This window comes from Brachyistius frenatus, unplaced genomic scaffold, assembly GCF_029030835.1.
Source record: "Brachyistius frenatus isolate BFR_SWC_R1_liver_20210118 unplaced genomic scaffold, ASM2903083v1 Contig_200, whole genome shotgun sequence".
In the NCBI taxonomy this organism is placed as follows: domain Eukaryota; kingdom Metazoa; phylum Chordata; class Actinopteri; family Embiotocidae; genus Brachyistius; species Brachyistius frenatus.
The window spans coordinates 1-14223 of NW_027210799.1; the positions used below are offsets into that span (position 1 = coordinate 1).

Genomic DNA, 14223 nt, shown 5'->3' on the forward strand with positions numbered 1-14223 from the left:
TGGAAAGTAAATTTGGGTCTAAAGATGTCACATTCTGGGAAACTCTGATGGACAACTGAGGAGAAAACGCTGCATGTATTGTTCAACGTTTCTGTTTCTTTCGTCATAAAAGAAATAAAAATATAAACATTTATATCCCAGACATTTGTCTGTTAAGTCCATAACTTTGTGATGTAGTTTAGACTTTCAGGAGCTTTCAAGCAATATGGTCACTTCCGAAGCCTGAAGACTAAACTGACCTGAGTTTGCACCTGACTTCCTTCATCTCTTATTTAAAGACTCGGACTCGTGGAAACATTTACGAGCACGAGCGGTCCGGCACGACTCCACCGGCGGTCATGTGACGGCTGAACACAGATTCCATAACCGCACATTCACACGGGCTCCTCGTGGGCTTTAAACACGGCGAACGTTAAACTGAAGACACGTGATGCGCTTTACTTCCAGGGTTTAAAAAAAAAAAAAAAAACCTGACTGTCTGCCCGGGTGTGAAAACGTCAATCATTCAGGAGGGCACAAAGATCGCATGACTCACTACGTAAACAAAGGCGGCGACGAACCGACAGGCTGCTGGACACCAATTCAGTGAAGCTCAGTCTCACTTTGTTTTTCCAGCAGCTGACATCTCATATCATCAAGAACTGACTTCACCTCGGAGTATTTATTCTAGTATGGGTCATTTTTTTTAACAAATATATTCGGGCATGCTATAAGTCTCACACTTGCTGCGTTATTACCTGATTAAAAAAAAAAAAAAAAGGAACATTTTGGAGTAGTTTTATAGAGTTTCAACAGATTAGCAGTCAGTTTAATTGATTAATTGACAGACGGATAACTGCAGGAAAAATATACTGGAAAAACTAACGTAAAAAAAAAAACAACACCTATTTAAACACCATCAGTCTGTTTCTCCAGATAGGTTGAACTTCATCAATAAAGATCTGGGATTTAATCAAATCAGCAGCTTTCTTAAAAGTTATTTAACTGACGTAGAAATAAAGATATTTATAGAATAATCTTGAAAGAAAAATAATTACTCCGATAAGCTGTGTTAAATTCTGCTAAAACTACTACAAGAGGCTCCATTTCCAAATATTGATTGGGGGGAAAGCGCTCAGAAAACCTGCGTGTTTTAGGTTTGTGCGATGATACCACGGTGTACTGAAACATGCATCACACTCACTGAAAAATGATTAACAAACTAAGAGCGCTTGTCGGAGCAGAACTGAACTGCGAAGGTTAGGGAGCTTTTTAATGTTCGCAAAAGTCACTTAAAAAAAAAAAAAAATCACTTTAATTTGCAGTTTTCTCGTGTTTCACTGCACATTTAAATTGGGACCAAACCTGCATGTAGAAAAAGATCTTTGCTGCTTTTAGAAATTGCACGTTAAGCGGCAAAAATTAAGCTTATGAGCAAAATAATATTTCTTTTATGCTTAATACATAATTTGTCACTAAAAACGTCCAACGCCTTCTCATATCACCAACGTACACGGGTAGAAATTTGACGAATCTGAAATTTCTACCTGGAAGCTGCGACTATCCTACAAAATAAAAGCCCACAAGTAGAGTGACCAGATCTCAACAAACCATATATGGGGCATATAATATATATATATATATATATATTTATTTTTTTAAATGCAAACTGAAACTAAGTTTAAGTTTTCACACTAAATGTTCTTACTGTGTGACGGTTTAATTTCTTCACAGCCTTTTGGACAAAAGCTACATTTTTAGAAAAGTGTTCGTCCTGCAGGGTGGAAAACTAGAGCCGGTCAAAATGTGGGACGTCGTCTCAATATGTGGGACGCAGGACGAGGGAGCCGAACGCCGCACAGCTCCACATAAAGTGGGCCACTTGGTCCCCCTACAAATACATTCACTCCAGTACTGCACTTGTGTACAAATTAGAGGTAACTGTACTCTTACTTGAGTATTTTTATTTTATGCAACTTTTGACTTCCAATCCACTACATCTCTGATTTTTTTTTTATGATAAACTGAATGATTAAATGTTCCTCTATGGGTTGAGGAAATAATTATACTTCTTATGGTTAATTTAACTATTTAAAAAAAAAAAAAAAAGCTTCTTGGATCAGCTGGAAAAGGCATCGCTTTTAAATTTGAATGAGACGGTTGAAGTTGTTTTTTTTAGATATGTGTTTTTCGCAAGACACACGTGATGATCTAATAGATGATGTATTACTGTAGATTCAACTATCATAAAGTAATTCAAATTATATTAATCTTAAATAACTATAAGCCATATTCAATAGTAAAACACTGACACAGTGTGTATGTTTACATTTAGCACCTTAAGTACATTTTGCTGATAATACTTACTAATACTGTAGTATTTTCAGTGTGCTAGTAGTATTATTAGTAGTATTATTATTAGTATTAGTAAGAAGGACCTTCTTGCACCAGTAACACAAAAGATCAAACCTCACTTTAAGCTGCTGCATACGTTCCCCTGTAGGACCTCAGGAGGGTCCCCGGACCCCCGTTTGGGAACCAGAGGGAAAAGCCCTCCTGCAGGGGACACAGCAGAGTCCCCCCCCGCCCCCCTCCCGCACACAGCGCAACAGTACCGGACCGATAAGACCCGTACGAGCCGTGTTAAAGGGCTGGCCGAGCCGAGCCGAGCCGGGCCGGGCTACCGGAGGGAGGCCGGGGCCGACCTGTGCGTCCAATTAGTCGCGACTAGCCGAAAGCTAACGAGACAAACCCAGACACGGTTGTTATAGTAACGAGCGATTACGCGCAAGCTTCAGCAAAACGTCCCAGAAACGGAGAACCGAGCCGCCGCCGCGGAGAGAGTTTTTAAAACACTCTGTAAGGAGCCAGCGACACGTCGCCCCCCTCCTCCCCTCCCTCCCCCCACCCCCTCCTCCGGATGATGCTAACTAGCTCGTGTTGACAAGGATGCGGAGGCCCGCTTCGTTTCGGGGGCTCCCGGACAACCGACAACCTCCCGGCCGCCCGAGACGCCACAGACAACACGGTGTGGGGTGGGGGACGGGACGGGACGGGACTCACCGTCGTGTTGGGACGGCAGAGGGGATCCCGAGGCCTCCTCGGCCATGGTTTCCTGAGAGGGGGGCTTGAGGCTATTACCAGGGCGGCGGGGTAAAGAGCTAGGAGTGTCCCAAGAAAACAGGCTAACATCACAACTAGTGCTTAAAGCTGGCGACGGAAAAACAGTGTCGGCTTCCGGGTAAACTTTCAAAATAATATAAAAAATATATATAATTAAACGTTTGGTGGCGTTTGTTTCGAGTAGAAACGTGTACCGATATTACAATGAATATGGAATAATACAATGAGAAATTATAACATTTATAGCGACGAGTCGAGCGTTATGATGACATTTTTACACGATTTAGCATTTGTGGGCTTTTATTTTGAAGGCGGAAATCCTATTTCCTGTTATTGTTAAATAGCGCTAGTTAAGCGATTTCCGGTGTCATCTTTTAAAATAAAAGCAAAATAGAGAGACGCATTCAAATATATATATATTTTTCTTTTCAACACAAAAAATAGATAACATTGATTTTTCTCTAAAGCAAAACTAGAATATTTATTAACATAACACACAAAAAATAATTATCACGCACTTGCAGCTGCACGGTAATCTTTCTTTCTCATCTATTCCCTAAAGACTATGCAGTGATAAATTAACGAAACATGCAACAGTAAGAGGAACTGAAAATATGAGACACTTGCAGTCGAATGTAATGTTTAAACTGGGTTAGACGCAATTTACTTCACTGAGTGTCAGTTTTTGTGTCAAAACTGATTAAAAAAAAAAAAAAACGGATTAAAAAAAAACTGAATCATTTCCCACAAAGAAACCTGACAAATTTCTCAACGCTTTGTTCACACATGCATAAATTTAGTTTTGCTTATCTGACACTCCCAGACAAACACCCACATGTTGTGGCCGCTGGAGCATAACAAGGGGAGGGGACTGTGCAGCCTCAGCCTTCACTTTCTTTTAGTTTGCTAAGAAAATTAGTAGTTGTTATGCAAAAATGCAGTATGACTCCATATCTCGACATCCACTTTTGTCTTTCACTTGCTGACTTACTTCACATACCGCCTCGCTTTAACTCAGCCTCAGAGCCGTCAGCTGTTTCCTGAAAAGGTTAGAAATATTCAAAATATTTAGAAGTTGAAGTGTGGACTTTATATATTTTTCATTAATATGCCTCTATTTTTATTTAACATGAGAGAATTACCTTACATCAACTAAGCGAGTCGAATTGTTTCAGAAGAAAGTTTAATGTATGAGTTTTCTGAGTGTTCAAGTGCAAAAAAAACATTCCAATATCCTGCAAGGCTTCATGCTGAATCAGCAATATTGGTATTTGGAAGTTGACAGGAAGATGCCACAGAAGAGAGGATGTGGGACATAAAGATAAACAGAATAAAGAACGTTGATATCACTCTGCTGACAGAGATAAAGGTACAGAAATATGTCTTTTCTAGCTGAAATAAACAATTAATTTGACAGAAATTAAACGAAGACAGTCAAATTTCTATCATTGGCAGAGTAGGAGGTCAACTTCCTCACAAGAACACAGGTTACCGAGAGGCGTGTTAAGATTCTCAAAATGCGAATCTAAACACCAAAATAACCATAAGAATTAGTCAACGCAGAAAAAGAGGAAGTGGTGAGTGGTCCTCTTTCCGATCCACAGCTGTGTATGCTGAAAAGCAGTGGCTCAGATGTGCTCAAGTTGTGAAGTCAGACTTTAATTGGATTTCTTGTGTTTTTCTTTCTTTTTTTTTGTGCTGCAATCAAGAGAGCCCATGAGTCTTTTACGGAAATACATCTGGTTATGGGTGATAGTGGGGATGATTTTTGTGTCTGGGATCATCAGCCTCATCTTCATTCTCATCAACAAATGTCTATCCAGACGAGGTAGGTCGAACCAGGAGTTACTGGACAGTAGAAATGTTCTCTTCTCTCTTCTCTCTTCCTGTTCCTGCGCAACATTTCTACTTTTCTTTTTGTCAAAACTACTGAGATGAATGTTTAACGGTCAAAGATCTTCAGAGAGTTTCCGACAGTGTTTTCCTTTTAGCTTCTTGTACAGACTGGCACATTCCAGGCAGTGAGGATATTTCTTTAGACCATTTTATAAAGAAATAAAATGTCCATAAAATGTTGTAATATAATGAGGATTTACATTTTTAAAATGATGGGTTTGTAAAGTAGGAATTGCGAATTTATTTTCAACATTTAGGTCATCTTCTATAATTTTATCTCGACAATAAGTGTTGTAAAATACATTTAAGACTCAGTTCAGATATGACAGGTGTCGTTTGAATGAAAGCTAGAACAGAAATGAAAGTATTTTGTGCATTTAAGCAGTCAATCAAAAACAGGCAAAACACAGGATGTGCAATGAAATGCAAAGTAAACAATACACAGAATTATAATAAAATATTCAAAATACAGTACTCTTTCCAGTACTTCTTCCCTACATGTGGACAGTAATAAAGTACATATATAGTACAATATTTATATACTCTAAATTCTCCACTTTATCACACTTGTTCGACAGCTTTAGATACTGATGCATTTACAGATTAAGATTATCAATACAAATTTAAATATACCATACCAAAATGGCAAATTTGCATCGGTTGTACTTTTACTTTTGCTCTATTAAGAATAATTTTTAATGTAAATACATGGTGGTATCGCGACTAAAATATATTTCTTTCGCCACTGCTTTTTTTATGGTGCACATTTTTTTTTTTTATTAAAAATAGGAGGGCAGGAGGACTTTCCCCTCTGGTTAATTTAAATCCACTGAACTGACTGATGTGGCATGAAGGTGGCATGTCCAGAGGAGTACAGTTGACCTAATGAGTCATTGAGATAGAGGAAATGGAAAAAAACACAAGTGAATCAAATCTCGATCTATCAGCCAAAATGTAATCTAACAACTACAGGTTTAAAGGGTTATTTCACCTAAATCTTAACATGAACAAGTATGACCACGGGGTAGGGGGAAATAATTTAGTTTGGTCTGCATTAAGCAGTAAAACCATTATTATTGTTGTTCCTCTGTTTGTGTCTGTTTGTCCTGAAAAGGGGAATCCCTCCTCTGGTGCAACCACTTTTCTGATGAGTCAAAAAAAATTTCTTTATATTTATATTTTATTATGGCGTATTCCTTTTCTGTGAAGTGTATTGGGACCATACGTGTTGATGAAATATCATAATCCTCGTACGTTGGTGGAAATTATCTTCCAATGAAACTTTTTTAAAAAACAATCATAATTGTGAAGGGACTATTCTGATTCTTTTTCTTTAGTAAAATGTGCAATAGTCCAGTTTAAGGATACATCATTACAAGTCAAAGTTCAGCACTGAAAACATCACCAAAGTAAAAAATGCCGCCTGGTATCAGGGGAAAGCTTGAAATAGACACGTCGGTCCGCCACAGCAAAACATGAGATAGCCACGCTTTGCGCTTGCCAGGCATGAAAGTTACACATTTTCATGTAGGTTGAAAAATAAGAGAAGTCATAATGCAGAAAATTTGACTTCAGACTCTGATCCATCGATGTCTCGGAGGCCTTTTTCCTTTCAGACAAAGTGAATTATAGCTATTTTTGAATGTTTTAACAATGGATCGTGTCGTAGCTGTTTATATGCAGCACGGAAACACGTCGGTGCCATCAGCCAGCAGAAGATCAGCAGCATAAAGCAGAAACCAGCAGTGATACACAGGATCAGAACTAGAACCAGCAAAACCGCATTTCATATAAAAGAGTCAAACATGGTGAGCAGTAGGCACTGGTTTCATTTTCAACATCAATAACTACCCCTTTTTCTCAACCTAAAAAAACAACACATGCTTGTTTCCACTTGTTTCCAATGTCACTATCAAAGCATTGCTCCGAGGAGCTCGTGGCAAAGCAGAAAAAAAAAACTATTATAATTGTATGAATTGCTATTAATAGTGGCACCCTCTGGATTTGATTAGCTTAGATGAAACTTTAATGATCCCTGTGGGCAAAGTGAGCTGCAGAGTGAGGCTTCGTGCTGGTTTAGAGTGTGTGGATAAAACAAAGACCAAATACAGGGAACATAACACAAACACTAATCATAAGTAGCATGTGTAGAGATCAAAGGAGATTGTACATAGACTATGTGACTATTGTATGTTAAAAATTCATTAAATGTGCTTTGTCAAGGATTATAATTTTATGTTTTCATGATTTTGACGTACTTTCGCTTCAGGTAAACAAAGTCCCTGATAATATGGTTTTAAATAATAATCCTTGTTGGATTCATTTTCATTTTTTGTCCTCATTTAAACAATATATTCCAGTCCTGCTGAGCTGCTGATGAACTCACTGAAATAACAGCAGTCCAGTCACACAATACTCTAATTTTTGACACCAATTCTTAATTTTGTGAGCTATTTAAAGAAAAGAAAAAAAATTCAGCTTAAATTAACATGTTCTCTTTTGTTTTTACAGGCAAACTCCGACTTTTACAGCTTCAGAGATCGGACATCAAAACCGAGTAATACACAAATATACAATATATTTCTTCATGTATTTCTCAGTTGGATCGTAGTGTGCTTCAATTCTTAATTTAAATAAACTTGGCTTCTTCCGTTTCTTGTTGAGAGTTTGATGATGGATAATGGCTAAGCTAAAATAACTCCTTTTCCTTTCTTCCCCTCTCACCCCACATATCTGAACCCAGAGTAATCCAGTTAATATTTAATCATAATCATCACTTTATGACTCTAGAAACAGTTGTAGTTAAAATTATTATTTTAAATTTTTTTTTTTATCTAAACAAAGCGAAAACCAGGCTCACTAATTCCCCTGCTTTCTTGTCTTAAAGGAACCATGTACAATTAATAATAATTAATTATTATTAATGTATTAAGCTAGTGTATTAAACTAGAATTGTCTTGAGCTAATTCACATTTGCATACCTTATGCTAAGCTAAAAAGCTGATTGTATTTTCACAATGAAAAAACAGCTTCCTCCCATGTTACCCAAAAACTCTCACTTCAACATTTCTCTTCCAGGAGCAACAAATACCAGCAGACAAGTTGTGAAACTCCTCCTCTACCCCCTCGGACACAGTTTATCACAGCAGGCAAGGCTCCTTCTCTTCTTCTAAAGATACCTCGATCGTCCACTCACTTTCACACCATTTAGCACAAGAACTGAATCAAACCCTCTGATGATCTGATGTTTGACAATAACCCCAAACTTGAGGGCAACAATATATTATTTATATTTGTGGAAGCCAAACTAACATGATGGAAATTAGACTGTATAAGAGCAATGAAAAATCTCCCTCTGTGATCTTTTTCTTTTGCAAAACCTCAAGACTCAGATCCAACAGAAAAACCGCAAATTCTGATCCAAGCTGAGGTTTCTGAACCCAAACTTCATCAAATCCAGTTTTGTCAAAAGTTCAGATGTTATCTGTTCTGTCAGTGGTCGGACCAGAACAAGAAAAGTGCCAATAAGTTTTGCAGATCGGGCCATAACAAATAAATGGTTGGCTGCATAACTGCAGCTCTACCACAAACTGTGGAGCCTGTAAAGGAGTGACAGTCTGCTTTTCCTGCACTTTTTATGAGCAGAAATTCATTGAAAATGAATTGAAATAACATTTATAATGCAAAATCAGCTGTCAACACAAGTTCAATAAACTCAAGATATTAAGCTGAATCAACAACTGATCAGTCTTTCTGACGAACACGGCAGACAGATTTGCCTTTCATTTCTCAATTTGAATTGTTTCTTCTTTACTTTAGGTGTGGCGCCTCTTTGTACCCGTATCACTTCAAGGACATTATGTACTTGTGTTTAATTGCTTTATCAACTTAAATCAACAGTTATTTCAGTCAGACAATAGGTTTCCATCACGAATCGAGTTCTTGAAACTAAAAAAACCTAAAATTTTGCTTCGAAAAAGCATCGTGGGCATCTAAGATTTTCGAACAAATGAAACATATAACTCATTAACCAAGGTGTATCATAGATGTGTGAAATGAGAAGCTCAAACTTCCCACGGTTTTGAGAAAATTACGGAGACACCACACAGCCCCCATGTGGTATTGTTTCTCTTAACTGATCGTTCACGTCTTGCCGAGAAATATTATTGTCTTCTTGCAAGAAGCTTTGGTGGCAGATATAATAATACTATAATATTCTGAGAAACAGTTGTGGTATTCGTGGTCATCCAGTTTATCAACAGTTGAACAATTTGTTATTTCAGCAGCCCAAAGTTACGAGAACCTGGCTGAGGATCACGACTACGAGGAGACCACAGACCAACAGTCCAACTATGTGAAGGAGGAAAATAAGACCGAGATCCTCCGTCCTCTGCCACCCTACGACGATCCAGATCCAGACATGAAATTGGGGGTTTCCGTGGGCCAGAGCTACGAGAACCTGGCAGAGGATCACGACTACGAGCAGTGTACGGATGAGCAGCCTGACTATGTGAAGGTGGACAATGAGACAGAGATCCTCCGTCCTCTGCCACCCTACGACGATCCAGATCCAGACATGAAATTGGGGGTTTCCGTGGGCCAGAGCTACGAGAACCTGGCTGAGGATCACGACTACGAGCAGTGTACGGATGAGCAGCCTGACTATGTGAAGGTGGAGGCCGAGGATTCAGCGACAGACAACGTGTCCACAGAGGACTACGATGACATCGGATGTGAAAAGGATGACCAGAGCGAAGAGGACTACGACGATGTGAATTGAGACCGCAAGAGGCCGAGACACTTTAGACTGAATCCTGCTGAGCAGATATTTTTTATTCACCACAGATTTATTGATATTATTCATGAAAATAAAAATGCGTGAAGCACTTGAAGACGCTGAAATCTGCTGAATGGTATTGAGACGTCTGGTTTGATCTTTAAAGGCTTTGATTCTTCTCAATCTCATTTGCGGATCAGTACTTGGTGGTCTACCAAAATAAAATGAGGCTTTTAATGTTTTTGATTTAAAACGCTTTTATTTCATCTTTAATCTTTTAATGAATGTGCTAAATTTAAAGAAAATCTACCGAGGTGTTCCTGAGATATCATATTCAAAATAATATGACAGTCGTGAGAACAAAGTGACCTTCACCTTTGACCTTTAACCCCCACAATCTCATCTATTCATTCTTGAGTCAATGGAAATGTTTGGGCGTTCCTTGAGACATTACGTTCATGAGAATGAGGGCGGATGGGAAAGCACAGTGACCCTGACCTTTGACCTTTCAGCCCAAAACTCTTATCAGTTCATCCTTGTGTCCAAATGAATGTTTGTGCCAAATGACAATAAAGTGCCTCAAAGTGTTCCTGACATATCGCTAAGTGAGGTAACAGTGGCCTTGACCTTTGACCTTTCACTCCCAAGAATCTTATCACTTCATCCTTCTGTCCAAATAAATGTTTGTGCCAAATTTTAAGTAAATTCTCTCAAAGTGTTCCCTATGGTGCTCAAGAAAACGTGACGTGACAGTGACTTTTGACCTTTGACCTTTCACCCCCTAAAACGTAGGCTATTAGTTTATCTTTGTGGCCGAGTCAAAATGTGTTCAACCAAGTTCTATTTTATTTTCATATTTTTGGGGGATCATTGGTGACAAGGATGCTGTGAGGGTTTCTTTAAAGAATGATGACCAATGATCCCAAAAAATATAAAAATATAGAAATAAAATAGAACTTGGTTGAACACAGCTGCGGGTCATTTTGACTCGAGGACAACACGAGGGTTAAGTAAAAATGTAATTTTTAATGTTGAGTCATCACACCGACCAAAACGGGAACAAACTGCTGCATTACACCCCAGTTATGAATAATTCAAGTGGATAAAATTGGTTAATGATCCTTGAAATGTAAACTTGTCTCTTAATTATCAAGCTCTTCAGCAAAGATAAATACACGAGCAAATTAAAAAAAATACAATCTCCTCTATGATTAAAGAGTTTTGGGAAGAAGGACTCCAACTTCCTGTTCACGGCTGACTTGTCCTTGACATAATTCCTCAGTCGGCGGAAAACAACAAGAGCTTTGCCCACTGAAACCAAAAGTTTACGCTTGTTACCGCCGTTTGGCAGCAAAAGTCAGCAAAAGTGGCTGTTTGGGTCTCTTGCTGCCAACGATGATGCCAGAAACTAAACCTTGGTTCATTTCCTGATGGCTCAGAAAAGTCAAATGTGCTGTCAAACAGGGGATTTCTACGAACATGAAATCAGCGGTGGAAGAGGAACTCAGTGCTGCTAATGTCGACTAAACTGTCCAAGCGCTCATCTGCAGAAAAATGTGACCATGAGAGGAATTTATAACATAATGAGGTGTGAAAACTGATGCGTCAACATGTATGTCGTATTTTATTGGTGTATGAGGTTGAGATTGAGCTACTTTCAATTGCTATATGTGCAGTAAGATAGTCAAATGGTTCCCAAATAAAGGGTCAGGGCCTCAGAAAAGGTCACAATATATGTAATAAGGGTCATAAAATGATTTATAATCTAGGACAGAAGAAAATACAAAGAAAAGGTGAAGCAAAAGACTCCATTAACTGCAATTAGACATGTTTAATCACTTATAAAAGGGTCTTATAATAAAGTCGACAGTTGTATATTGATAAGTTCTTGATCAAAAAAGGGTTGAGACACTTTTCAAGGAGGAAAAATGGTCAAAGAGTCTGTTGGAGGAGTCTAAAATGATCAAATGAATGCAATGCTTGAGGAAGATTTGTCCACAACCTCGCAACCCCAAAACCAGTCTAATTAATGGATGTTATCAATGGTCTATAAAAGCATTAATAAAGCTATTAATTTTTGCCTGTACATAAATCAAGCAACAAATTGATATCCAAAAATATAGATGTACTTTTCTGGCTTTTTGTGAAATAATTGAATATTTTTGGAGCCTCTTTGAGTAATTTGTGTACAGTGATCCAAGTCCCTGTTTGTGTTGGGGGCCCCCTGGTGGCTTCAGTGGCCCTTCAGCTGCCTCCAGCTGCGGAGTCCAATAAGATCGCAGAGGGGCACAGACGAGGAAAAAAGAAATAATTTGAACCTCCCAAGCCAATAGTTTGGTGACCTACATACAGCTAATAATCCCTCATTCTGGCCACATAATAATATCTTGTCAGTCTTCAGTCGCTGCTCACTTGCGGCTGAGATGTTTCAAAGAAATAAGAGGATTTAAGAAGAAGAGTTGACGCAGGCTAAAAAAAAGAGTTTATAAAACCTTTGATAAAACAGCTCAGATGCATGAAAAGTCATTTTTATTATTTCTGCACTTGTAATTTCTAGCCTATTTTACTCAGCAGCTATTCACTGTGCAAGAATATATTGGAAGAATGAAATATCAACACAATACAGATTGTTTAATAAACCCAGCTATTGAGCATCTTTAAATAACATAGGAAGGTTTAATAACGGATATTCAGATATTTTAAAGTGTTTATTCATTTACAGAATAAGTCAAAAAGTATAACATCTCCTCTAAAGGCACATTTTATTTTCATATAATTGTACCTAATACAATAATTAATACTAAATCTGCTTACATCTACTTTGAAGTATGTTACAATATTCATTAAATGCTTAAATGTTGCTAGTAAATGCTAAATAAGGTTCATTACCATTGCTTTTTGATTAATTATTAGAATACTGTCAATGATATGTACATATTTCACATGAAAAATAATAGCTGTGTTATTACTATCAATGAATGGCTCTCAACATCTAGAGTTACACTGAACACGTTTTTTTCATGACAACTTTAATATTGAAAAGTCTAAAACGGAAGTCAAGCCAGAGCTAAAGTGGCAAGTTTGACACAGATAAAAAGCGACAATTTTTGAATAAAGAAACTCCTATTAGATTAAACAGTGGGAATATTCGATGATATTAGTAAATATGAGCAGACAGGAGTGTTGCAAAATAGAAATTAAGAAGATTTTATTTTAGTATCTAAAATGTATTGCTCATAGGACCTGCATGAACTGTTGATTTGAAGAAAAATAGGAGAAAATGTGCATGAAAAAATTATGCAAAAAAAATAAAGAGTCAAAATGCCCAGGGTTAAATTGTTGTTTTAAAAGCCACACAGTCAGAAAAAAAAGAAGAAAAAACCCACACAAATAACAGACCACAGAGTTGTCAAATTAAATATTGACTTACAAGATTGTTTTGGATCAGCCTTTAATCTGAAGCCTCAATCATTGTTTTTTTTAGTTTTTTTTTTAAAGACACACTCTCAAGTTCAAGGACTGGATTAGCAGCTGAGTGTCACGACTCACAGGACCGAGACGCACGACGGAGACGCAAGGCGACAAAAGAAACTTCACTTATGATTGTAACAAAACTAAACAGGAAGCAAATACAGAATCCAAGACACCAGGAAAGAGAGACAAGGTGGCTGCATGTGGTTTATATACACAGAGTGACTGATTAAAGAAAGGCCACAGCCTGTTTGTGGCTTTTCGATTACCTTTATTTAAGAATATGGACCACTAAAGCAAAGGTTAAAGGGGATTTCAGGCACTGATGAGACACAATCCAGGAAGTTATCACAGCAGAAATAATTCCCTTCAAAAGGTTAACAGTAGAAATATGGAGTTTGTGTTACACGGTGGTAATCTAGCAGGAATTGTTCTTGCACTTATTATCCAATACTTTTTTCTGGATGTCCTCGCATTGCATCACTTGACAAATTTTAAGCCAACTTTTTTTGCAGCATTACACCCTGCATTCTTTCCTAAGAGGCCTCCTGCGTCTGCTCCACTGCAGACAGCTCATTGAAATGAATGAAGGGGTGCAGCAGTTTTGCAAATGCTGGTGTCTGTCTGTCTGTCTATCTGTCTGCACACAGCCTGAAGGTGGTTTCCGCTTTATTTGCCTGATGTTGAAGCCAAGTGCTCAAGAAATACATCTTTAAAGGGAAATGTTGTGGTGAGATAAAACAAAAACAAGAAAAATGGCAACCAGGTGTGTGAGAAGATATAATCTCCTTTCACCACAGAGGACACTTCTTGCGACAATGTGCAGGCTGAGATGGTGCTTACTCCTGAATTAGTTTAATCAGATTAACACACTGCAACCCCGAGGCCACATTAGATTAATAATGTACATCATACACGGAGAGAGAGAAGAAGAAATGTAGGTTAATAAAAGGGTGCTAATATCCTGTTTAAAAGCT

The 14223-nt window shown here is 38.0% G+C and overlaps 1 protein-coding gene across 1 annotated transcript; it reads left to right on the forward strand.

Moving 5' to 3' along the window:
- Positions 1–4071: 4071 nt before the first annotated feature.
- Positions 4072–10000, forward strand: LOC138632917 (uncharacterized). The gene is made up of 6 exons (XM_069718815.1): positions 4072–4150; positions 4812–4930; positions 7510–7555; positions 8077–8184; positions 8385–8406; positions 9227–10000. Exons 2-6 carry the CDS (start codon positions 4819–4821, stop codon positions 9776–9778), a joined length of 840 nt encoding a protein of 279 aa, XP_069574916.1. The 5' UTR covers positions 4072–4150; positions 4812–4818; the 3' UTR covers positions 9779–10000.
- The last annotated feature ends 4223 nt before the right edge of the window (positions 10001–14223 follow it).